At 39.7% G+C, this 26,904-nt stretch overlaps 1 protein-coding gene across 1 annotated transcript; it reads left to right on the top strand.

Moving 5' to 3' along the window:
* Positions 1–101: 101 nt before the first annotated feature.
* NUCB2 (nucleobindin 2) lies at positions 102–26,530 on the top strand. The gene is made up of 13 exons (XM_064425363.1): positions 102–259; positions 10,278–10,421; positions 11,030–11,137; positions 11,875–12,001; positions 14,363–14,466; positions 16,081–16,266; positions 16,906–16,996; positions 18,579–18,637; positions 19,750–19,842; positions 20,861–20,950; positions 21,483–21,653; positions 21,959–22,040; positions 23,765–26,530. The coding sequence occupies exons 2-13, from the start codon at positions 10,278–10,280 to the stop codon at positions 23,875–23,877; spliced, it is 1,368 nt and encodes a 455-aa protein (XP_064281433.1). The 5' UTR covers positions 102–259; the 3' UTR covers positions 23,878–26,530.
* The last annotated feature ends 374 nt before the right edge of the window (positions 26,531–26,904 follow it).

Genomic DNA, 26,904 nt, shown 5'->3' with positions numbered 1-26,904 from the left:
CCCGCGCCGCCCAATCGGGGCGCTCCGCGACGGCCGCGGCGGGTCGGCGCCGGCCAATGGTCGCGCGCCGGGGGGCGGGCGCTGTGCCCATGGCAACGGGCGCGGGGCCGCCGCGGGGCTGTCGCACCGAGCCGCGCCGAGCCCAGCCGGAGCCGCGGCCGCAGCGCGCCCGCCGCAGCGCCCCGCTCGTACCCGCCAGCGGCGCGCACCCAGCCCGAGAGCAGCGGCGGCTCCTCTCGTGCCGCAGCGGGACCCGAAGGTAGCGCCGCCCGTCCCAGTGCCCCCGGCGGCGGCGCGGGCGGAGGCCTGGCGGCGGGGCTGTCAGGGTGGCGGCGGGACGCGGGGGTCGCGGCCGGGCTGGGGCGCGGGGGCTGGCGGTGGAACCGCGGGGCTGGCGGGCGGGAGCGGGGCGCAGCTGAAGTTCTCGCGGAGCGGGCGCCGGGAAGGGCTCCGGGTGTGGGCTGTGTGTGTGCCCGTGTCCCCGGCGCTCGTCCCCCGTCCGGCGGTGCGGGAGTGACGGCGGGCCGAGCGGCGCCCGCAGAAACGAAAGCAGAGCTGGCGGCGGCTGCAGCAGCGGCTGAAATGCGGAGCGGGCTCGTAATTGCACAACCGCGGGGGAAACTTGGGCAGGAGGCTCGGCGGGTTTCACTGGGAAGGGCACAGCTCTCGAGCATTGCTGTCTGGAGGCGAGGAGCGGTTCGGGTTGGAAGGACCTTGACGATCATTTCTTGCCACCTTCCACTATCCCAGGCTGCTCAGAGCCCCATCCAGCCTGGCCTTGAACACTGCCAGGGATGGGGCATCCACGGCTTCTCTGGGCAACCTGTGCCAGTGCCTCACCACCCTCACAGGAAAGAAGTTTTTCCTAATATCTAATCTAAACCTGCTCTCTTTCATTTTGACGCTATTCCCTGTTACTACATGCTCTTTTAAATAGTCGCTCTTCATCTTTCCTGAAGGCTGCTTTTCAGCAGTGAAAAGCTGCCATTAGGTCACCCTGAAGCCTTGTCTTTTCCATGCTGAGCAATCCTCATTCTCTCAGCCTTTCCTTTTAGGAGAGGTGCTCCATCCTCTGATCAACTTGGTGGCCTCCTCTGGACTGGGGTCCCAGAGCTGACCACATCTTACTGTGCTGTTGCTGTGGTACCCCTGGAGGAGCTCTGGAAGGTACTGCAGTGCCAGGCTGGCTGCTGCACTCAGATATAATTCCAAAAGTGGATATGGCTGCAGAGAGATAATGTTTTTGCTGAAATGAACATGGCTAAGGCTTTCAAAAGAGGTTGCATTTGGCAACATTATTTAGTAAGCCCATAGGAGAAAAAAGCCTTCGTTGTTTGACTTACAAGTATTTGCTATGGAAAGATAACATCCAGTAGTTTCAACATGAAACCATCACAGTATCAACAGTGAAGTGCCTGTGCACCACATGGTATCAAGTTCAGTGTGGAGTTCTGTGTTTTTTTTGTAATTTTGTTTTCTCTCAGTGTCAAGTCCTGTAGCTGACTCAATATTAGTGCACCTCTGCTCTGAATGCTGAAGTGACTGTCCCTGTTGACCAAACAAAGCTGCACAGGGTAGATCCCTACTGTAGAGACTGGTTAGGACTTAAAGACCTTGAAACCAGGATTTGTTGTAACCTTTATACTTAAAACTCACAGAAAGTGTACAGGAGAAGCCCACATTTCTGTGAGCACTTAAGATCCTGTTATGTTTCTCACTGTCATTTACTGTACAATGATCTTGCTCAGTCACAGTGGGCCACAGATTACTAACCTGGTTACATACAGTGCCTCCTAACTCTCTTCATCTATTTTCCCTTTTACTTGCTTCTGTAATCTCCAGGATGGTAGCAGTATTTTGTTTCAGAATAAAAAATATAATTATACAAAAAAAAACATAGGTTTAAACAAATTGTGTTGATGTAGAGCAATGTGAATCTCATTCCACTTCTAACCAAGACAAACAAAGAAAAGGGAGAAATAAAACTATAAATTTATATTGCCTGTTGGGTCTGCTTAAAACTTACATTAGCAATTGGATGCAAAGGCATCTGATGCAAGTTTGTTATCACACTACTTAAGATACCATTATTTGGTGTCTGAAATTGTATTCAGAAAACCCCACTAGGCAAATAAAACAGAGCAACAACAACAACAATAATTATTTTTTAATAATACCAACACAAAGTTTTCATACCTTGGCTGTGCAGTACTGGTAGTGCTGCTGACGTAAACGTTCTGTTCATATAGACCAAATTAAAGATTTTCTGTCAGAAACTCCCCCCTCCCGCCAGACATACCTAACTAAAATTGCAGCCGTGGAAGTGGAGAGCAAGTGGAGTTCTCTCAGGTAATAAAAAATGTAGAATATATTGACTTAACTGTCAGAGGTGTGGAAATATTGACGCAGTAGTTTCAGAGCCGTGCTGACTAAACAAATGCGCTTTACATAAGAAAGATAAAATCATTTATTGTTCAGTTTGAAGCCGCTATCAGGGCTTCCTGTGACTTGAACTCCTGTGTGGAGGTGTTTGATCTAGTGAGGCATTGTGCTCCCTGTACTGATTGCTCAGTAAGCAGAAAAGATTCCTCTGAAGTTGCTGTCAGATACGTAGCAGACACGAGCCTTTTGCATAGGGGTGTGCTTTTATGTAGATAAAGGCATGACCAGGTGCTAATGCCAAACCAGATGAGATTAGTCAAAAGTCATGTTCCTTTCAGTAGTCTTTGCTCTTCCATCTGTGTGTGATTTGACAGTTGGAAGAGCAAAAGAAACTGCATTTCATTAGAACTATTTTAATAATATTCAGTTGTAAATATTATTCTTCATCGTAGGTAATTCAAGAGAAGTGTAGACTCTTTTTATGGTTGCATTTCTCCTGCTAGTCTTTATAAAAGTAGAATGGGATGTTGATGTGTGTTTTTGTTTCTAAGCAAGTAGAAATCAATGGGAATTAACAAATTGTGAACATAAATCTCCTTAAGTACCTAAATATTTTTAAATCTGGCTCCACATCATTAGATCTAGATTTACTCTGGATAACTATTTTGTATAGTAATGTAACTATGTAATTTGTAACTATTTTTCCCCCCTTTTTTTTCAAAGGGTGGGAAAAGGTACCTTGGACTCCTGGGGCATTCAAGGCTTGCTTTAGCATCATCACTTGTTGTTGACTAGAGCAAAACGCATATCGTTAGAATAATTGAAATACTTTTTGATTTGAGTTAGAGTTACAGCTAATTCATTGTTTGCGTGTAGTAGCACATTTGAGGTTGCTGTTGACGTCAGCACTGACAATATTACCATTTGCATTTATGAAAAATGAGACTCCAAGTGTACTGTTGTATTACGTTCTGTGTGGGAACTGAAATTAGAGTGCAGGAAGCTATAGTTGTAGCAGCATTTTTTTTAAATTTCCTTTTTGAAGCTGATAAGATTTTTATAAAGTGTGCATTGAATTCAGTACAAGTTTTTGCTTGACTATTGCTTCATAAATCTTCTTCTGAGGCAATCTTGTTGCAAAGAGTTAATAATACCAAGCAAGTTGCTTTGAAAAACAAGGCTAATATTTCAACATTCTTCAGTTACTAAGGTAGCTTTATAGACAGAAGTATTTATTTTTTTGAAGCAAGGAGAGGGAAATTCCTTGGAGGCAGGTAATATTATAAATATATATATGTGTGTTTTAAATTATGAACCATTAGCATTGCAACAAGAAGAAAAGTCTTCAGACTTCCCTTAGGACTGAGCTAAGCACATGTGTAGCATGAGCCATACAATTTGCTTCTGTGCCATCTTTCTATCTGGACACAGTTGTGTTGCTTCATGATGTTATCCTGTACTGTGTGTGGTTTGAACATAACTTTGCTCTTTCCCACTCGAGCTTTCATAGTTTGTGTTACTATTGGATGACTCATTTAATAAAACAGCTGAAGTGCGTTTTTTAAAAGGGGGTTCTTTCAGTAAATGTTGTACGAGGCGCAGCTGAGGCATGCTGTGTTTTCTGGGAAGCTGAAAAAAGCAGCTCTTCCATCAGCCAGCTTTTAGTTGTAAAGAGCATTAAGTAGCTCAAGTGCAGTGAAAAGGTAACAAGTACAACTCAAAAGAATTTAAGTCAAATAAACAGGATGAGAAAAAAGGATTCTGCTGCCTTTATGTACTTAAACAGTACTGTTTAATAAAGAACTATTTCCATGCAAGATTAAAATGCTTCTTGAAAAAAATAAGGAAGGTCTCCTGGTGCAGAGAACTGAGTGGGATGTGCTCTAACAAAAGATTAGGACAGCATGGCCAGTGTGAAACCTGTTGGCTGTTGGCCAGGAATAAAAAGCAACATCTGAATCATACAGTTAGTGAACAGCATTGACAGAAGAGAAAAGAAAAATACCTGAAGGATAATGAAACTTTATATATATATAATTATATAGCAATAATAGCTGGCTTATAATAGTTAATAGCTTGCACATTAACTTCTCAAAGGATCAGTTTTCACTTGGGAAGGGAAGGGTGCAGGTGTTTCTGTGTTTGGAACATTGACTTGTATGGGAAAAGCTATTGCAGCTTTTAGCCATTTCCTCTGCATGGCATTTCCTGCTCATGTCTTCAAGGGGCAAACCCACTGTGGGGGACTGGTGACCAAGAGAAGGGACACCCTCACCACAGCCACAGGCTTATGGCTTAACAGAGTGAGTGCAAACAGGTTTTTCCACTTGCTTCTCAAAATTTCTGCCACATGTCAGCTGTGCTTATGCCAGATTAACTCACTGGACAAACAGAGTGAAGAAGATGCATTAAGTATTGGTTCATGGACTTCCATACCCTGCTTAAGGTATGATAGCTTAGGGTGTTTGTGCAGCAAGACAGACTGAGAGGAACTAACACTGGTGTTTCCAAACAGAATATGGCAGAAGAATAATCTGTTTCTGCCTAATTTCAAACATTTAATGTAGTTTTTTTAAGGTTCTGTAAGTGGATCAATTTATAGATTTGCAAATAAAGAAATGGAAAAAGCCAATGGAATGAAACATTCCAACATTTCCTATTTAAACTGTGATATATTGACAGGTATATTGCTGTTTCAGAGGGGTGAAAACAGATTGAAGATGTTAGGTGACTGGAGCAGACTGATGAGAGAATACTTTACATCTCATTCCACTACTGAGGGTGGAATATTCTTAGAAAAATAAAAATCAGTAGGTATATTTTGTCTATTTCCTGGCTTTTTTTTTTTTTAATTCCGCACTGCCTGTGAAGATTGTTCATTTCTCCAGTGTACAACATAAAAATAGAAAGTCACATTATAGTCATGACTGTAGAGAACATTACTGTTATCCTGCACATCTGCACTGTGTCTCACACAGGTTTAATTACTTCCATATCAGATAGAGCAGGCATATGTGAAATCTGTGAATGGGTAGGTTTATTGTGTATTATGTGAGTCCAGATTTATGTTTTCATTGCTCATCATGGTACACATGGGTTTGGCAAGTGCAAATGTGTGATGTGACATTTACAGTGTTGTGCTGTCCTGCATCATAACCATCCATTGAGCTTCTATGTGTGCAGACATTGCATCCTGATTTTAATATGTTGTTTTGCCTATCTCAGTTTTAGAAACTTTGACATTGGGTATTACTTCTTTAAAAATATTTGTGCTTTGCTGGGACGGTGATAGAGATACCAGTACCTGCGTGATGCTGTTTTCTGGTCAATGGGTGCTACATTAATGAAAAGTAATTTTTGGGTTTGTATAGGTGCTTAGCAGCTTCTGTTACTGTTGCTAGAACAAACTTTAGAAGTCGCATTTTGAAGTTACCTCTCAAAGCCTGTAGCTCTTTATAATTCAAGTATTCAATCCTTTTTCACTGATGTTGATAGGAATTTGTGATTAACAAATGATCAGGATTGCTGGCAGGCAGCCTGCAGCTTTTCTTTTCCAGTTGTATTTTTCTGCAATGTACTTCATGCAAGTACATTGGTGGCTCTGTTTTCCGCTGACTGTCTCATACTTTTAGCTCTCTGTTTTTTGAAATACTTGGAGAAGTTATTTTTCCTTTTCCCTGAAAGCTTAGGATATTGGCTTTGCTTATACACTACAGTATTTATCAGTTCTAGAGCACTATTTTTATGATTAGTTCTCTTTATTTACAAGTGGGAATGTTTGTTTTTCCCTCTTGTAAAGATAAGATTGATTTCTGATACCAGCAGATTACAGTTATGCTACCTTCACATCTAGGTGGGCTACCTGTCTTTGACTAAAATCTCTTAATTTCCAGATGACAATTGTAACATTAACTCTCCCCATCTGTCTTTGAGAAAGCAGTCAGCTGGCAGATCCATAACAGTTTATATTTCTATTAAAGCTTATAGAAGTAGGAATAATAACAATAACAATAATAGTAATAATAATATGCCACATGGCTGTGCATTACATACTGCTGATGGCAGTGAGCAAAGTGACAGTGCCCCTCTTCTGCAGCACCCCCTGTGATTGCTCACTTGGTGGCTCTAGTGCAGAAAAAAGCCACAGTCCTGACATGGATGCACTCTGGATGCCTGGGAAGGGATGGGCATCCAGGACTGGGTCTTCAAAAACCCAGAACTCTTAAAAGCAGCTGGTAGCAGGCTGAGAGTGGAATGAACTCACTTGGAACAAAAAGGGGAGCCCCCACTTTTCTTCTCATCCAGCCTTTTCTCACTCTTCCCTACAGTTGCTGAATTTGAGAATTGTGCTGAGTTTTTCTGGCAGGTGATTAATGTTAGATTTTGCAATGGGGCTGGTTTCTCTTTTTTGTACACGTCAGAGTAGAAGGTGCCCAGTGACTCAGGTGACACTGGCACACTCTAAAGGCTGACTCATGTCTTAGTCACCTGCTTTTCTTAAGGAAATTTTGGTGAGTATAGTCTTGGACTAGTAGATACCTAAATACAGTAACTCTGTCTTCACTAGGTAATTGTTTTTTATTCTAATAAATGTATTGCCAGTTTACTTGTTACATCACAGTTGGGTATCTCAATACCGTGGGGAATGCTGTGTTAGGCGTAGTTGTCTGCAAAGTCAGCTGTGATGATAGAGATATTGTTTACTTACCCATTTTGGAGACTCCTCTGCTTTTAATTCTTCCCATTATGTGTGAAATTTTTTGGCTTGTTTTATCAAAAAAGCTGCAATAAAAACATGGAGTGCACAACCTGAAGCAAAACTGCCTGATGAAGTCTTCTGAGCAGCCTATTACATCAAATAGATATGAAGAACAAAATGTGATATCCAGTATAATAGCATGTAATTACAAAGCTTAAAAAAACCCCACTGCCCATGAGCACAAATTCCACAGAATGTCAGCAGAGCCAGTGGGACTTAGTTTGATTAGGCCTTTTGATAGATGAACTCTGCTGATACTGCAGAGGTACTTCAGGATGATACAGCTCCAGTTGCCCATCCCAAATCTGGAGGCAATGAGTGCTCCCTCACATGGGGTTTGGCAGACCAGCATGGTTACTGACATCTCAGGTGTTTAAGCTCAGCATGGACATTTTGTCTGTCAGTGCTCCTCAGGAGCAAGAAAAAGTCTGAAAAATCTAAGTGTGACCCTCTTCAACCTAAACTGGCAGTCCTTGTCTCCATAATTGTTCATGTTACTAGGAGTTGTAGGTCAGGAGCTTTAAGAGATGTCTTTAAAATGGATCAAAGACCAGGTGTCATTGTTGAAAGTGTTGGCTTTAGCATTTGCCCTAGGCAAAGAATGAGTCAATGCCAAACCTGTGGGAAGCATCTGAGTTTCTGGCTTTCTCTGCTTCCCTGCCATCACCTGATGGGCTTCAGCATGCTCATTTCCTAGCCTCATAATGATTTTCTAAAACACTGTTTACACACATAACTAGAGCAGTGTATAATAATATTAAATAATTTTTATTACTATAATTTTGTATATATGAAAATATTTTGGTTGGAAAAAATACTCATCTATCAGGTTCCAGAGGCTACACTGTTTTAAAGTGAATACTTCAAACATACATGACCTTTTAAAAATGTTTTGCAAAATGCTGAGAGTGTATATATATATAATTATTATGTACTTGAAAAGCATTTTGGGGTTTATTAGTTTTGTTTCACATGCATTTCCTGGACTTGAAATATGCTTAAATCCTTTCACTTAGAAATTACCAGACAGCCCATTCATACTCTGCAAGAACTTCAACAAGGGGGGCTTTTGTTTTACCTGTAGTACCAAGAACTACTCTGAGTCTTGACATCTACATCAAGATTAGGAGACTTGAATACCTATTACTTGTTAGTTACTATCATCATCTCCTGTGATTAAATCCTGTTGAAATTACAAACCTAGGCACAGCATTTATACAACAATATTCTGTAATTAAAAACACCCAACATACTGGAACCTTGGCATTTTTAAAAGCAGTAATGAATAACTAACCCTTTCACTCATCAGCTTTGTAAGTCCCTGCAAGCCAACAGTTTATGCAGAGATACAGAAATTAACTTACCAGTTCCAGCAAATCAGTCTGGGTCTGGTTTCTTTATGTTTGTTTGCTTGTTTTAAGGGCATAACATAGGCAAAACTAGTCAGATTTGTGAATCTGACAGTAGTGCTGACATCCAATTTCAAATGCTCAATGTGGCAGCAACAATAGCTCCTGCTATCCCACCTGGTAATGATCAGATATTAATTATTTTTAAAAATGCAAGTAACAGGTATTTGTAGAGCATAATCCATTTAGGCTCCTTTTGCTGAAGATGTGATTAAGAAAAAACAGTTTTAAAGAATTCACATAATTTTTTGTAATTCTTGAGCCTTTGACATATAAAACAATACATAGATAGGTGGATATACTTTTATCTCCAGCTATTTCCTCATTCCTAAATAAATAAATAATATCTCTACACAACTTGAATGCCTTTTTTTTTTTTTGGATATTAGTGCTTGTATTTTCCTAGCATTGAATAAGGGGGAATAAAGGGTGTCAACAATGCTTAATATTAAATGTCTACCATTATCAACATTTATTGCCATAGTAAAGGGCAGCTTAACCCAAGCAAAAGCAATGCATCTCTGTCAAGTACCAGATCATGAAGTCAGGAAAACTGGCACTGACACCATTATTAGTTTGTCCCTCTCTCCCCTCCCTCTGAAAAGAGATTTGTTGGTGGTGGACGTAAATACTTTTGACAGAATTCCTTGCATGACTTGCTAAAGCACTTGTACAGAAATTCCTCTTGTAGCAGGTGTACTTTTGATTTATTTGACTGCATGTTTCTTCAATATTATGTCTTTTTCTTCGGCATATCTAAGCTAATTTTAGACAGACTTTGACTGACAACTTTCACCTCCTAGGAAGTGATTTATATTACCAATGTAACACTGGAATTTGCTCAAACTTCCTATAGAATATCCATAAATAGTGGAGTGTCACAGTCTGAACTGGCCAGATTGTCTCAAGAGCCTGACTTGCTCTCAGATGCTGGATTACCATCATTACTTTTTTTAGCTGGATTCCCTGCACTCACTCTAATTATTCCATCTTACCAGCTTCTGAATGAATTATTTTCAACCAAGTTTGATAGAGGGGAAGGAGACAAAGGTCAAGAACTCAAACTGCTCAGTGCTCATAAAATTATGTGTGAGTTAGCTCCACTTAAGACACTAAAGAAAGGCTGGGGAAAACCTGGCCTCAGCAACAATGTCAGGTCATGTGAATACCATTTTTCAGAAGTCTCTACCCACCTGAAATATGGATATAACATGGATTGTAAAATATTCTTCCTGAAAATAAATTTTGGATGGGATCTTGACTCCAAATTAGGCAAAGTATTGTAGTGTTGAAACATAAAATTCACTGGCATTACTGCACTAAGATCTGATTCAATGTCCCTAAATGATCTTTAGGAATTTGCTACTAAATTCAGTGAAGGCATGATCCAGGTAGGAATGTCAGTATTAGTTTTGTGAGACCTGAACATCCTGAATAGGTGTTACCATCTGTTATTGATAATACCTCAGCAGGTTACAAACCCCTCACCATTTACAACTTAGGTTTGGCACACAAGTGGAAGCCAGTCTCAGGAAATCTGTTTGCCTAAGAATGGCCTTAAGAAATTAAGGCTGTATTACTTCTTGGAGTTTTTGTGTTCCTTGAGAGCAGGACATTGTGAGGAAAGTGGGTTATTACAGGTATCTATGTAGGAATGTAAAAAATTTTCCTCAGTATAGCAGGTTACCATGATGTATGTTAATTTTTGTGACCTGGTCTCATTTCAGATGAAGAGGTTATCTGTCCTGCCCCAGCAGTGTCTTCTGCTGATGACATGTCTCCTAATGGCCTTGGAAGCTGTACCTATAGACATAGATAAGACAAAAGTCAAAGCAGAAGGCCATGTAGAAGGAGAGAAGGTAGAAAATCCAGTAAGTATAAAGAAACTGCTCTGAGATGAAGTGTTTATCCTAATTGTTAGTAATCTGGATATAGCAAACTCCTTTAGAAGGAAACTAATATTCCCCAGTGATGTCAGTGTGTGTGCCATCTACTGTGGGGATGTTCCATTTAAATTTGCTCTTTATTTTTTTTTAATGAGCTGCTAGAGGTGAGGTGGCACATGGAAGGAATTCCCAGATTACAAGAGGAAGCACATAACTGTCCCACAGAGACTAACTTTGAGTGATTGGGTAGTGCCTTAGGAAATTCCACTCACTGATCCCAGCTCAGTGTTTCAAATAGAACAGTAACAGATTAACTGCACTGTTTTAAAAAAGCCACACACTGTATTAGCATGACAGATGCTTGTGTATTACAAGGATTCCTAATCACTTTTCTTCCTTGTCAGTTGCTGAAACAATGGATCATAAATTGCTATAGGGCAATGATGCAAATCTGAAAACACAAAGATATGTAAGACAGCATAGTGCTTTGTTGCTAAGGTTGGGGTGTCAGTTTAATAACTGTATTTAAACAAAACAATTGTTTGTGAGTGTAATCTTTCCTCAATTTCCCTCTCATTTTTTTTTTTCTGAAGGATACAGGACTTTATTATGATGAATATCTCAGGCAAGTAATAGATGTCTTGGAAACTGATAAGCATTTCAGGGAGAAACTCCAGACTGCTGACATAGAAGAAATAAAGGTAGGTTTGAAAAAAAGAGTTACATTGAGGTTAATTAAATCCATAATATGAGCCATGTATGTTGTATTCTTTCTTCCTGTGGCTGTTGTGCAATGCCCCTTCAGGAGCTGGAAATGTAGCAAGGGACAAGTAGGAAACAGTTTAAAGTGACAGATTTAAGGAGGAGATCCTGCCTTTTGTGTTTCCTTTAATCCCTCTTGTTGCTGTTGGCAGCTTGTGGCATCTTTTCCTTCTGTGCTGTATCTAGGGTCAGCCTTGGAGATCCCTCTCCTTTTCCAGGTTCAATACACATCAGTGTATTCCAGGTTCAATACACATCAGTGGCTGCTGCTGCCTTGCACCTTCCCTCAAGCCTAACAGCCCTCCTTGAGAGGATGAGGCACTTCCTGGGCTTCTCACAGTTCTTTTGAACTCAGTTGAGAATATTTGATCAAGAAATTCTTCACAAATGTTATATAGGCATCACTCCCTCAAGGTTTATGGTCTTGCTCTTTGGAGGAGCAAGATGCTTAGACATTCTCTTTTCTGAAAGCTTTTAGGATTCCTCTCTGTTTCTATAACCATAGGCATAAAAATTTTGAATCTGCTCTTTGAAAAAATGTTGAGATTCTTAGAGTGTGGGCTACAGTATTGCCAGAGACTGCCATTAGTCTGCTGTCTTGCAGTTTATGTCTAATGGGAATCCTAAAGGCTTCTTTCTTCCAGGGTTTATGCATGACTTTTTTGTTTTTTGACAGAGTGGAAAGCTAAGCAGAGAGCTTGATTTAGTAAGCCACCATGTGAGAACACGGCTGGATGAACTAAAAAGACAAGAGGTAGCAAGATTAAGAATGTTAATTAAAGCTAAAATGGATTCTGTTCAAGGTAAGAGTAGAGAATTTGTTTAGGTGAGTTAACAGATGGAATTGTGTTAGAGAAATGTCAAAGTCCAGCAGTTGTGCATTGTTTGTTGTCACCAGTAATGACTAAACTGAGAGTGAGTGTCCTTTCTGAGCTGGCCTGGAGCCATTAAAGACCTGTCTTTATGGGAAACTGGAGAGAAGAGAAAAGCCATCTCTGTTTTATAAATAACTGAACTTGTTTGTCAGTGGTTTTTCAGATACTTCTACCTCTTATTTTTTAACCTCTTATTTTTGTAATGCATCAGTTCATAGATTACTCACAGAGAGCCAGTAACAGTAGGACTGTGTTAAGAGAAAAAACATGACACAGTATTTCATATCCTTCGGGGGTAGAAAATGAATTTTTTTGTCAGTATTTTACTGTTGCAAAGATATTTGCAAGTTTTCAAGGGGGATCCCAAGAAATTGAATACATAATGTATCAAATAAAATACTCCCAGAATAAGGGTCTGTCTTGCAGGCTAAGCTAATTTAGATGTGGCAAAAAATGTTTCATGGGGATGTTGTTCCTGTTGCAGACAAGCAGCCCACTGACATCATGGTGACATTCACAGCTAGGTGACAGCAGCTAATGATACCTGGGTGTGTGTACATAGTTGTTTTAGGTATTGTGAAGTTTAATGGACTGATTACTTCCACCCTTCTCTGCTTTCATAAATCACTAGTAACTAACAGAGTGTGCTTTAGAAAAAGATTCCCCCCAACACCTCAGATATTACAGTGTAAATGTGAGATCTTACATTTGGAAACAGATTATTGCAGTTCAGAATATTCAGATGAGTATTAAGATGTAAAAACACTTAGCAAAGTTTATAGTCAGCTTTGCCCATGAGTGCTTCACATCATATACAAGTATGGCCAGATTAACTATAAAATACAGCTGCATCTACACACCTAGACAACTTCTTGGAATATGCACAAAGAGCTTTAAAATAGCAGCAGGCAGAGTGGTTTGATTTCCTTTTATTTGCTCTTGTAATCTTTTCCCTATACACCATTAAGTGTCTTAGTCTTCTGTCTGATCTACAAAAAGGAAAAAAAAAGGCACACGAACCCCTGCTCTTTTCTTTCCTCTCAGCTGGATCAGGTTTAAAAAACTCCAGACAACTAGACCTGAGATTCTATTCAGCATAAATTCAGTCCTCATCCAGATGTGTTTTTAAACATTTTCACCAAGATCCTTGACTGATCACAACATATCAGAAGAATGTTAGGAGTTGAATCTCAGATCATACAGTAATCTGGCAAGTAAATAGTGTCAAATAGAATTAATCTTTTCCCCTAAAAGTAAGAAATGGAGAAAAATGGGTTTGGGGGCTGTTTTTTTTAGTGTTTGTTGGTTTAAGTCTATTACTACACTTCTGAAAATGTTTCAAACACACACAAAGGCACATATTTTAAACAGAAATTATGATCTCACCAGGGAGGAATGATGCCTGAAATCTGCCCTGGCCAGTGTTTGCTGTTTTGTGTTAATACAAACACGGCTTTGACTGTAAAGCAGATAGTTTGTGAAAGAACAGTATATTTAAAAATGTGTTTTCCATTTTTTCAAACAAAATATTCTTTGCTAAGTCATCTAGTAAAAGGTTGTCACACCTGTTGTACTTAACATAAGCATAAGAGAGTAGCATTAGTGTTCAGAGACCATGGTAACAGCTAGAGAAGCTGTGGTAGAAATGTGTTTAGTTTTAGTGCATTGTGTGTTGATGTTGGTGGGTATCACTCCTGTCACAAGGAAGCAAAAATGTTTCCAGCTTTTAGACCCAAGATCTGACTCTCCACTGTCCTGCACTTATCTTTTTTTCTACAAATGAAGTTAAATTATCTGCTTATTTGATTGGATACAATTTTACACCATATCCTACATAAATCTTTGGCCAGGTGTGTCATTTATAAAACGTCCAGGGCAGTCCCCATGCAGGAAAAATACACAGTTTGTTAGCTTAGGTAGAGCACAATGTCAACTATCTCATTTATATAAAAGAGAATAAAATATTTTTTTTTTTACTTTGTAAAGCTCAAATTGGTCATACTTTCTCTTGCTGAAACAGAGCTGTAATTTGTGCATGTAAAATGACTGGGTGCAATGCAGCACTGACCCATCAGAAGGAATGTAGTGCAAATTTCTATAAAGTTTATCAACCTGCTCTAGGAAAACCAACTTTAGAAATGTTGTAGTTTCCTCCAGCAATGAAAAAATTATCCAGTTCTCAGGGAACCTCAGGTATTACAAGGCATAAGCTCCCATATGAAAGACTTCTTGATTGTTCTGGATTTCAAATTTATTTTAATGTTTTACATGTATACCTTGTTCTTCCAGACACTGGTATAGACCATCAGGCTCTCCTTAAGCAGTTTGAGCACCTGAACCATCAGAATCCTGACACCTTTGAACCTAAAGACTTGGATATGCTGATCAAAGCAGTGAGTGCCAGATTTGAACTGCTGTGGGGGTTGGAGTTTTAATTATTAGGCTTTTTACCTCTGTAAAGGAAAGTCCTTTCCTATATAGCACGTTTTATAAATGACATGCAGTTTTCATTTTCAGAGAAAAGTCACTTGTCTCCATGTACACTTGAAAACTGTTGCCCAGTGTGCATGGTGCAAAAGAGTCCATAAATTTTGGGATGTCACCTTAACAAGACTTAACATTCACATGCCAGTACAAGCAACTTTGGGAATAAACCACACTTTCTTGAGAGCCTTTAAATTAAATACAGGCAAGATAGGGGTGCATTGTTCCCAAGTGGTTTTTTATGATTTCTGTTTCTAAATTATATATAGGACTCTCACAGAATGATGTAAATAATCATCCCTGGCCCAGCCATATGAATTTTGGGATCTCCTATATATACATCAAGCTGCAAAACCACAGCAGAGTAGAATTTGGATAACAATATTAGAAGTTGCTTATACTGGGCATGGCATTCAGTGTCTGTTCAGCAGATTCAGTATCAGTCACAGGTGTGTGGGGTTTATTCAGGGAATGCAGTTAAACTAAGCAGGACATGGCTTTTTTCAACTGCTAGAGAAAAATGGACTTCCCAGGAGGAAAAGTGTCTCAAATATACTTTAGTGAGCACTGCGTGTCTAGCATGAGAATTTGAACAATTTTTAATACTTTCAAAACAAATGGAAAGATAAAATTTTCCAAGGGTAAAAAAATTACACAGAAATTATCTCAATTTTCTGTAGAATTATTTTTTATAGAGATATTATAATTTTTTTAAACATTTCTGAGCATCTCTTCTGGGAAAATTCTGGTTGGCTTGGAGAAGCATACCCTTAACAGGACAGTTCTTTTTTATTACATATTTTATTGTTTTGTCTTCTCATTTCTCAACCAAGATACTGACAGGGTGTAATGGATACTTAAGGGGGTCTTAGCTTTGGAATTGTTCTTTAAAACATACAGTGAATCTTGAAAGTAAAATGTAACTAGAGAGACAGAATCAGATGTAAACATGTTACTTTGAAAAGCACTACCAAAACATCCTTTAGTACTTTGGCCTGTATGAAAAGGACACAACTTGAAACTCTGTTTGAGAATTTGTCAGAAATTCTCCTCTCATACCCTTTCTCTCAATTTAATTGTTGGGCTTTTTAATTTAATCTGTATTAAGCTGCTGCAAACAAAATCCAATTATTAATGAAGGCACTTGTGTCATTAAACTGTAGGATAAGCTACAAATGTTCTTATTCTGAAATGATCAAGGAGTTAATGGTACTCTTAGTGTAGGACTTGATTAACTTGAGTTCATTTATTACTCACTGATGAGAAAGGACACCTTGAAGCCTTCTTACAGCACCATGTAATTGCAAAAATTGTCCAACAGATGAACCATTACAAATTAACTTCTGTGAAAATGACCAAGGGAGGAGAGATGTTTCTGCATCACTGTCGTGTGAAAGGAGCCCCCAGCCAGTCTGCCCTGAATGGCAACATGGCCAGCCTTGCCCATGGATCTGAACAATACAGTGGTTTTAATGTCAGATTATGTTACATAATCATCTGTCTGCATATATCCCTATTTTTAGGCTACAAGTGACCTGGAAAACTATGATAAGACTCGCCATGAAGAGTTTAAGAAATACGAGATGATGAAAGAACACGAGAGGAGAGAGTATTTAAAAACACTGGATGAAGAAAAGAGGAAGAGAGAAGAATCCAAATTTGAGGAGATGAAGAAAAAACATGGAGATCACCCTAAAGTTCACCATCCTGTAAGGCCACAGCCTGTTCTTACTTGACTTGAGTGTGAGCTTTACTTTCCAGAGAGAAAGAGCTAATACACAGAAGGGTGTATTTGGTTTGTTCTCATCATTTGCCTCCTCTTACTGCATGGGCACCGTGCTGAGAGCATGACAAACCCCACTGTATAAACTCCCATTCGTTCTGTACAGATGTGCTATTTGCTGCCAGAGTTCTTACACAGACACTGAAATTCATAAGGAAGAAGCCAGAACAGTATTCAAAACTGTAGGGATGCCTGCGTGGTATGCCTGGCCTGCAAGGAGCTGCATCACAGTACCATTTGCTCTAGGAAAGGCAAAATAATTCAGCTTCCTTCAGCTGTTGTTTCTGGATGGGGCTGTGTGGCCATGACTAAAAATTACAGGTGCTCGTTTCCACAAAATATGCATTTCCTTTACACTCCCTCTTTTCCTGGGCCTTTCTGTCTAATGAAAGTATTAGACTTGACCAAAAGGGAAGGAAAAAAAATGCCACTGATTCCATTTGCCATGTGACTGACTAATCAGCAAATAAAGCAAGCCTTTCAGAGAAACCACAATGCAAAGGTAATGCAGGGAAATTACACTTAATTGTCTTTTGAATAGTTTTTCTTTGTAACCAATCTATAGGGAAGCAAAGATCAACTGAAAGAGGTGTGGGAAGAAGCAGATGGACTAGATCCTAATGAATTTGACCCCAAAACATTTTTCAAGTTGCACGGTAAGAGGTTTAGTTTGAATCTAATGAACAACTGAAGTGACTTTGTTACATTCTGCTGAGGATAAGTTTGTCATATGTTAGGATGAAGTCTTATACCTCAAGCAACTTGGATGAATCTGAATAGTACAGAGGAGAAAATATTTGTTACTGTTTGTAAATTTTGTGCCATGTTTTAAATGGAGTTTAAAAACATTCAGAGATTTGTTGAACTACTCCTAAAAACATACAGGCAAAACCCAGGAGGGATTCCTTAGGGAAGTATGGGTACTTAGAGGGCTGTCCATATCTGAACTTTGCTTGCACAGTAGGTACTGGGAATAAATCCCCAGAGATTTGTGTAGGGGCAAAACCTGCTCTCATCATCTCTGCAGATAACTACCAGATGCCCCTAATCTTTGGAGTGGTCATAGAAGGGCCAAGGCTCTTCAGAAATTGCAATATTCCCTTGATAAAACAAAAACCCTCTAATCCTGCTCCTTAGATTTCTGAGGAATGGGCAGCTAGACACAACAAGCAGTAGCAGAGATAAGGATGCATCTCAATGAACACCTTGCTTTACATCTGATGATGTCACCAAGGAACTTTATGTTCTGATATTGTTAAATGCTTCATCTTAAAGTGCCCCTGAGTAGATCCTACCTGGCACTAAGCTGCAAAGGGTTGAACAGTACACAGAATGTGACTAATCTCAGTGATGATTTAGATAAAGAAAAGTGTTCTAGTTTGAGTCTAAATGTTTATCTCAGTTTATAACTTATAGTAAGCATGTATTATAACAGAATCATAGAATGGTTTGGGTCCTTAATCATCATCCTAATGGGACCTTAATGATCATCTAGTTATAGCTCCTAAATCTTATCTCTTCTTTCTAGAAGGAGATTTTGAAAGATAGCTTTGTGAAATTTTTTGGTAGCTTCTTTGTGCAAAACCTACCAAAACAGAAGTAGCTGAAATCCCCTGTTGCCTTAGAGCTTAGTATATAGAAAACTTTGAAGCAATTACACAAAAATACTGGGTAATAATTTGAAGTGGATATTTTCTTTTAATTTCAGAGGTAGTGTAACAGTATTCAGAGCACAATGTAAGATAAAAGATGGATCATTAATTATCAAGTATTCTCCTCTCTACATTTATCATGAAAATTCATTTTACATGTATCTCAAATACTGCATGTTTATATAGTATTTACATATTTATATGTAATTCTTTAAGTTTTTAAGGAGTCATATTGTCAGTTAAAGTTACTCTGCAGAATCTTGGTGCTTGCTCCTGAGTCTAATTACAAATTTAGTGGTTAAATGGGGACAACTTGTTCTCAGCAATATTTTTTGGCAGTTGCAGTCTGCGCAATCCTGTGGTGACCTATTTCAGTTTGCTAATCTAAAAAGTAGAGAGATTGCTCCAGCCTTGTCCAAACCAACCAAAAGTGACTCTGCAGCCAATGTCTGCTAAAAACCTAAGCAGCAGAAACAACCTTTGTAACCAGCTTCTTGTTAAATGTGTACACTGATCCTTACTTAACTCTTGGAGATCTATTACATGTATGACTTTCTATTTGTATTTTTGAAACTTCTTTTTGTAGATGTCAATAATGATGGTTTCCTGGATGAGCAAGAATTAGAAGCCCTGTTTACTAAAGAGGTAAAAACATTACTCAGAATCTTATCTTCTATCAGTAAATGGTTACAGGAATGTCTGTTTTTCCCAAGTATATCTGGGAGGTTTGGACTACAAAATAGAGTATTCATGCCAAGTTTCATGCATCCTTAATATTTCTGCAAAAGTGTAAAAAGCAGGCAAAATAAAGTAGTTGAAGAATAGGAGTCAGATATTAGAAGTCTAGTGCTCGTGTATTTTTCTGCCCCAGGCTTGCTGGAGATTCTATAACTAATCTGCAGGAGAGGTATTACCTGTGTAAATTGCAATGCAGAGAGCTGCTCTCCCTAGATGCAGCCTGATAAAGGTTCTGAAGCTGAGCACCTGTGCTCAGTCAGTGTTCATCAACAAGTCTGATGAGAAAAAGGGTCACACTTGTGTGCCTTGGCTCAGGGACAGCACTGTGGAAGTTTAATCTCTTTTATGTCTGGCTAGTTTGAAGCACATGTACATCTGATAAAATAGACAGGCTCTTAGTTTTGTTTTCTGAAAATTTAACTCTGGTACAATAATTTGCCATAATCTCCTTCACTACAATGAAGATACAGTGCAGTCCCTTTTGACAGGTGTCTCACTGTTTTATAGTTTTGTAGTGTAAAAACTAAAATTACCTGTGGCTGGGCAAGTGAAGCCTGAGAAATGTCTGAGAAGGCCAAGTAGAAGCACATAAGCATGAACTCTCCAGAAAGACATTGTCCCAGAAGAGAAGTGAACCATTAAATTTGGCACTGAATTTGTCTTGTGATACCCTGAGTGCCTTTACAGGGTCAGCTGCATGCCCTGGTGAAAAAGCCACTCTCTCCCATTCCAGAAACCACTTGGAACCTCTGCCTGCTTTGAATCAAATGGAGGATCAGACTTTGCACACTGAGGTCAACGTGACTGTGACATCCACAGCACTGAATTGTAACAGACCACATGAATTAACTGAAAACTTCATTCTTAGGAAAGAAAGGCTCACTTGTTGCTTAAATACTGTGCCGAAAGAGGAAAATTGCACACACAGAGAACATCTCACACAACTTTTCCAGATACACTCTGCCATTTGAATGAGCAGCCTTTTCTTCAAACTAACATGTACTAATTTTTAATTTCAGTTAGAAAAAGTTTATGATCCCAAGAATGAAGAGGATGACATGGTTGAAATGGAAGAAGAAAGGCTGAGAATGAGAGAACATGTAATGAATGAGGTGGGGGCTGATTCCCTTCTGTGTTCAAAAAATACAGTTCTCCTAACATGAAGTGTTGTCCAACTGCAGCAGAAAGGGGTGGCTGTCACACTGAGAGCTGCTTGTGCTGGGATTGTGCCAAGTTACAGTTCTCAAACCCTGTCCCTGTATTCTGATGTAATGCCTGCTGACTAGTTTCATTTAAGGAGTTCCAGGGAAGGAATTGTTCTACAGCCTTGGTTGTTTGCAGATACTGAGATTCAGCAGAAATTCCTTGTGAGTTGTGTGTCAAACAAGGAAGACTCTAAATGTGCTTTGGCACTTGGCAGATGGGTGAGATTTAGGTGTGAGAAGAGGGAGTAGAGCAATGTCTTCTTTCATATAGCTCAGCTTTGTCCCTTGAAAAGGGGGCTCAGAGCTCAAGCCATCACCTGTGACAGTGAAAACCTTCACTGGGTCTGATGGGTTTTCAGCTCAGGAGACACAGGAGTGGAAAGGGGGTGTTTTGAACCACTGTGTTTCCCACCCATAATATTTCTGTATTCAACTGTATTCCTTAAACTTGAGGAACAGAGCAAGCCTGGTCATCTATTAGTCATAAAGGGAAGCATTTCCTCCCTTCCCCTTAAAGGATTCCAGCACAATTCAGTTGGGTGGGATTTTTGTTTTTCAAAACCTCCCCCTCCAACGGTGGAGATAATTTTGTAACTGTGAGTCAGAGTAGTTACCAGAAAGCTACAAAACATACTTCAAAAAAAAAAAAATCATACATTCCACTATTAGTGTTTGGACTGTGAGGACAAGTGTTTCCAATAAAGCCAGTGAATTTTGAAGTAAAACGTCAGGATTTACTTTGTAGTTCTATTTTTGTTAAGATACTTAAGATTGTGAAAGGAATTTTCAGAAAATATTGTGGGCACTCCCTTGAAAATGGGACATATAAAAAATAGAAAATGGTTACATTTGATTGATGAAATTAAAACATTAGCTCCTCCAAAACCTGTCCTTCAGCTTGAGCTTAATTTTTTGCTTCAAATAGGTTGACATCAACAAGGACCGGCTAGTGACTTTGGAAGAGTTCCTGCGAGCTACAGAGAAAAAGGAATTTTTGGAGCCAGATAGCTGGGAGGTAATGAAAATGTGTTCCAAGTACAACATGCAGCACCATTACCAGCACTTGGAGCAGGAAACCAAACGGCATGTCTGTGACCTTTGGTTTTTTTCAGCTCTGCTTTGGTATGTGTGTCGTTAAGCCCCTCAGCTGAAGGTAGCATTCAGCTGCCTAAATGTAATGCAGATGTGAATTCCACAAACGGAAAAGGTCTGGCGCCACCCCGGGGATTCGGGAAGAGCTTTTCACACGTGCTTTTCAAATGGAAATGGACATTTTGTTTATGAATCACTTCAAAGGGAAGATAAGAGCTCAGCTGGAAGAAAGAGGATATTTTTCTCCTACATCTAAATCCCTAGTAGAGCTTTGTTGAGAAAATAGCTGAGAAATGGCTATTTTGCTGCTTTTGTTGAGTGTACACGGTGTCATGTCTCACTATTTTGTTCTGAGGATTTTTTAGTGAACCGTGCCAGAATTTAAGTAAGAAAATAATAAAAAACACCCATGCTTTCCTGGCTAAGTATTCATGCTTGTATGTATTTTCTTGCAGACACTAGATCAACAGCAGCTCTTCACCGAGGACGAGCTGAAAGAATTCGAAAATCACATTTCCCAGCAGGAAGATGAACTTAGAAAGAAGGCAGAAGAACTTCAGAAACAGAAGGAAGAGCTACAGAGGCAGCACGATCAGCTTCAGGCTCAGAAACAAGAGCTTCAGCAGGTACATGTGTGAGGACAGCATATATCTGTTTTCATCTCTCCTCTGTCCTTGTATGTGTAATGGCTCTCCACAATTCCCAGCTCTGGAGACTGCCCTTGATTTTTCATATGAGTCCCAGCTGAATTCTAAACTAATGGTACCACAGCAAAACATAGTCTGGTGTTCTGAATTAAAGCAACTCAGCACTATACCCACTAAGAAAGACCTTACATAACTGCAAAATTTGGTTTAGGTTTCATTTATGTCATATCAGAGAAAGCTGGCAAATTCAAGTTTTTCAACTGCTGTATGTTATTTTTCTCCAGGTTGTAAAACAGATGGAACAAAAGAAACTACAGCAAGGAAGTCCTCCTGCAGGACCAGGCGGAGAACTGAAAATCCAGCCCCGTATGTGTCTTTCTGTGTAGATACACAAACTTGAAAATCAGATTTGCAATGTAAAAGTCATTACCTCCATATTTTCTGTTTAAATTATTAACTTAATACAGCTTTAATGACCTCTGGAGACAGGTTCACTAACCTATTTTTCGGAGGGAAGTAAGTACTAAGTACTCCTGAAATCTCACTGCTTTTAAGTCCATAGTAAGAAACCAGAGTCCTAGCACAAGGCATCCAGCTGGCAGAAAGGAGGATTGTGTTGTATTAGTCGGAAATATTGAGATCTAGAGCATGCAGGGAAGAACAAGGACATACAAAAGACAAGGTCCTGTGATCCATGGCTGCATTGCAGTCTGAGGCTGCAGAGCAAATCAAAGCATTTAAAATCCTCAGTGGCCAATTTACCAGCAACTGGCTGTGGCAGGACACAAGAAGTTAGCCTTGGGCAGTGTGAATGACCAATTGCTTCAACACCCTCAGCAGAAGGCAGTAGCATAAAAAAAATCACTGCATTTCATCACTGGTGGCAGCACAAGTCATGTATATGTTAGCACTTCTTATCCATAGCAGATTTCCCAGGGTTCCTTTGTGCTTTTTTTTCCTTTGGGCTCTGCTGCCCCATGCATCATAAATTAGCCTTTTCTTGTCTCTAGAAAGGCTGAAACTATGCTGGCTTTATTGGCTTCCATGTTCATGTGCTGACATGATCAGTGAAGCTCCAGAACTTCTTGACATTGATCTCAAATACAAGCTTCAGGTCTGTCTAGGCAGGATTTTGAGACTAGGAGCTCTTAACTGCTCCTGCAGGGCCAGCAGTGGGATTTCAGACCTCAGGAGCTGTGTGCAGTGATTCAGTTTACCTTGTTGGGTACCCTGAAATTCTGCCCACTCAGTTCTGTGAAGGGAAGTGATGAGATTTCAGAACCTATTTAATTCTGACTTTCGTTTGCTTTGAAACTCCCTGTAGGTGACTTCATTTTATGATCCTTCATTCCAGGAGCCTAACTTCCCCTCACCTTCAGTAAAACCAGTGTGTGTAATTGCAGATGATACATCTTTCAGTACTGGCAATATTGTAGCAGATACTGTTCTTAACACATGCATTCTTTTATGTAAAATCATTCTGTAAAGTCATTTAATTAGGTGTCATGAGAATTCTTTGTATTAGCCAGAACTGCTCACTACTCATTCACTGAATCAAGCATGTCCAAGTAGACAGTACTTTAAATCTGTAGGCCACTGGAGCTACTAAGAGTAATTCGAGGGGAAAAAAAAATCCAGAAAGGGAGCTGCATGTTCTGAAATCTTCATCAAACTATGAAAATTAGTATTACTCAAACATAGACAAAGAGATAACATTGTGAGAACTGATGCAGCGAGGAGTAACATACAGGAGCAAGTTGTTATTTATTTTTCAAGCTTCCCATATTGGAATTAAAGATCTCATAAAAACATGATTTATTTCTGAAAGAATAATGTGTTATGTGAGAATATTTCACAGAAAGCAGAAACAACTTGTAATCTAAGAGGTGACACTGACTAATACTGCAGTCTGTTGGGTCTCAATCCCAGTTCATTGTTAGGCACACAGAAAACTCTTGATTCCACTTGTAAACCAGAAAATATAAGGTTTTGTTTGAGTGTCCCTATGCTAGAAACTTTCATTTAGAGAATTTTCACATTTGGGGCCAGTTTACTGAGATGTTACAAAGGGTTCTCCTCTTGTTTTCCAGCTGCTGAACACAGAGCTGCAGATGCACCACAGCACCCAGCAGGAGGAGACCAGCCTTTACCACCAGGACACATCCAGGAACCAGCTGTCAGAACTGATCCAGTTCATCCTTAACCACTCGTGCCTCAACTTTATAGCATCTTTATTATTTGGGGAGGGAGGGGTGGGGGGGACAGGAAATCAGAGTGAAACATGAACTTTCTCCCTCAGACTGTAAAATCATCGGGAATGCCACAGATGAAGTATCAGTCAGATTTGATTTTTAAGTTAAATTAATTTTTTCTCAAATGCATTGGTAGGAAACACAAGGGGATCATGTAGAGGCTATAGTAGAGAAGGGAATTAAGGAAACCATTAATACTAAAGGTTTTTATGGCCAGGGGACTGAGGTGTTGAATTCTCCCCTCACAAAGAAGAGGGGGATGTCTACCATTCTGTGTTTAGGCATGAATCAGGATCTTCTCAGAGAGGAAACAGGGAACAGGCCTGGATGTTAAGTTAGGTCTAGTTTGATGTAGAAACTCTTTCCAGAAATGCTGAAAAGCAAAAGATGGGGAAACAAAGACCATAGATAAAGGCCTATTTCCAGCACTACCAAACTCTTTCTTCTTTGAGACCAAATAAAAATGAAATTTCTTAACCACAGAAAATTTGCACTTTCTAAAATTTAAACACAGCAAAGAATTATGTGGAACAGTGAATATTTTTCATGTTTACAGAAACCTAAGAATTTCACTGAAAGCCTTCAAAAGGAATACTGTGCTTGTGTACTGATCTGAACCGTCCTCCTTGTTGAGATGAATTCTGTGTAGCAGTTGAAAGCTCAACTGGCCCTTGGGACAGCACTTTTGTCCCCATTTCTTTCATCAGATGCCAGCTGATCTCAAAATTTTGCATGTTATTAAGTAAGCTTTTTATGTTGATGGAAATATTGTGCAAAACAGAACAAGACTCATTGTCTTTTTCTGTGCAATTGTCCTACCTCCTACAATAAAACCAGATTTTTCAAAGTGCACCATGTGCTTCAGAGAGCTCTTCTCAGACATGAATCTGGGATTTGTTAAGGGTCTCACTGTTGACTCTTATGAGTCTTTCAGCAGTTGGTCTAAGGTTAAGAAGTGTCCTAAGCCAGGGGTGCTACCTGACTGTATTATTTTGGCTTGAACCAGGATAGGTCCCTAGTATTGCAAGCCAAGATTTTACAAGAGTAAGTTGATTTTCATGTCAGTTTTATTATAATGCTGAAAAGGTGTGCCAGTGTCCCTGCTTCTCATTCATTTCAAACTGAAACTATCCTAAAGTGTAAACCTTGTGTGGATTTCCTTGTTTGCTTGGCTTTTTGTGGATGTTTTTTTGTTTTGTTTTTTAAACATGGATTGTTCTGATTGTATAATGCTGGCTTTGGACGGATACACACACCTCTGCCTGCATCCTTTACATTTCCTTCCTGTTCTGTGGCTAACTGCTGACAATGGCATTAAAAGAGATATTCTGGGGCTTGAGCAAAGAAACAGAAGCACGTCTCTGTTACAGAAAGATGTTCCTTTCAGAATAAGACTCAAATATTTTAGGCAAACTCAAAAAAACAGAGGGCAATTGCTAACATTTTGTATTGACATTTGGGAAATTTCTCACTTTGAAGAACTTTGGTTGATGGAAACCAGGCACGTTCCTTCCATGCTCAAGGCTTCTTTCATCTGACCTGGGTATATTCATGTTCTCCACACAATGCAGCAGAACTCAGTGCCAGAACAAATTAGGTTTCCTTATCTATTTTATCCTGTTGTCATGTTGCATTTCCTTCATTTATACCACTCAATTTGACTTATTTCTCATTTTCTTTTTATTCCTTATGCAAGTAGATGACATTTTTAGTTTGCAAAACCGATGTGTCCACTGTTTGTCATTTCTATGCAATTCTAAACCAGTTTGATTTGGTCTTTGTCTGGAGACTAAAATATCTTTCAACAGCCTCATCTGTCTGCAGAGGGGCCCAGACACAGTTACAGCTCCATGAACTTTCTCTGGGCACAGCCCTGGCTTTGGGGTTGCAGCCTGATAAGGGGTAACAGGGTGAGGAGGGAAACAAAGAGGGAATTATTCAAATGTCGTGGTAAAGGCAAGGGGAAATCTTACTGTGTTTTCCCCATCCCACATGAAGCTTTACAGAGGACAAGTGATACAGCCACAGATGTAGAGATTCAAGGACTGAAACTTTTGGTGTGAAGGCATTTCTACCATACAAATCATTCCTTCAGGCTACTTCTGCCTCCTAAGATGCCATTAAATGTCACAATGACTTTGTAGTGTAATGCTCAAGCTTCAGTTTCAGTGCAGCCTCTTACATTTGATTGTGAGGTCCTGACTCTGCTGTTGGCAATTGTCCCCCTTATCCCATTTACTTGCAAACATCCAGAGCTTTGTAAAAAATTGTAACTTTAAAAGTGGAAAGTTACAACCACAGAGAAATAAGGGACTGGAATGTCACCGGCACAAGTGCTTATGCCTGTATTCTGCTTTTCATTTAGGCGGTGATTACAACAAAAGTGTAACTTTGTACAGACACCAGTTCCACCACAAAGATGCAGAGATTCAGTTTTGTACTTGGCTGGGATTTTGGTAGGAGGATGAAGGGGTAAAATTTGGTTAACGTTGTACAAATTCATATCTCTGGTGCAATATATGTAAAAAAAAAAAAATAAAGCCCCACTCTGTACTTTGTATAGATTAGTTTTTAACTGGATTAAACTGAAACTCAGCACAGTGACAGAGGTTTAGTGTTTTATTTTTAGTGGGTGGGCAAGAACTGGGTTTGTATTCATAGAATCAGAATGGCCTGGGTTGGAAGGGACCTTAAATTTCATCTCATTTCAACCCCCTGCCATGGGCAGGAACACCTTCCACTAAGCCAGGCTGCTCAGAGCCCCATCCAGCCTGGCCTTGAACATTGCCAGGGATGGGGCATGCACAGCTTCTCTGGGCAACCTGTGGCAGTGCCTCACCACCCTCACAGTAAATAATATCTAACCTAATATCTAATCTAATCCTGCCCTCTTTAGTTTGAAGCCATTTCCCCCTTGTGACTACTCGTCCTTGTAAAAGTCTCTCTCCATCTTTCTCACAGGCTCCCTTCAGGCAGTG

This window comes from Passer domesticus, chromosome 6 (assembly GCF_036417665.1).
Source record: "Passer domesticus isolate bPasDom1 chromosome 6, bPasDom1.hap1, whole genome shotgun sequence".
Taxonomy (NCBI): Eukaryota; Metazoa; Chordata; class Aves; order Passeriformes; family Passeridae; genus Passer; species Passer domesticus.
This window is presented reverse-complemented; position numbering and strand designations above follow the sequence as displayed.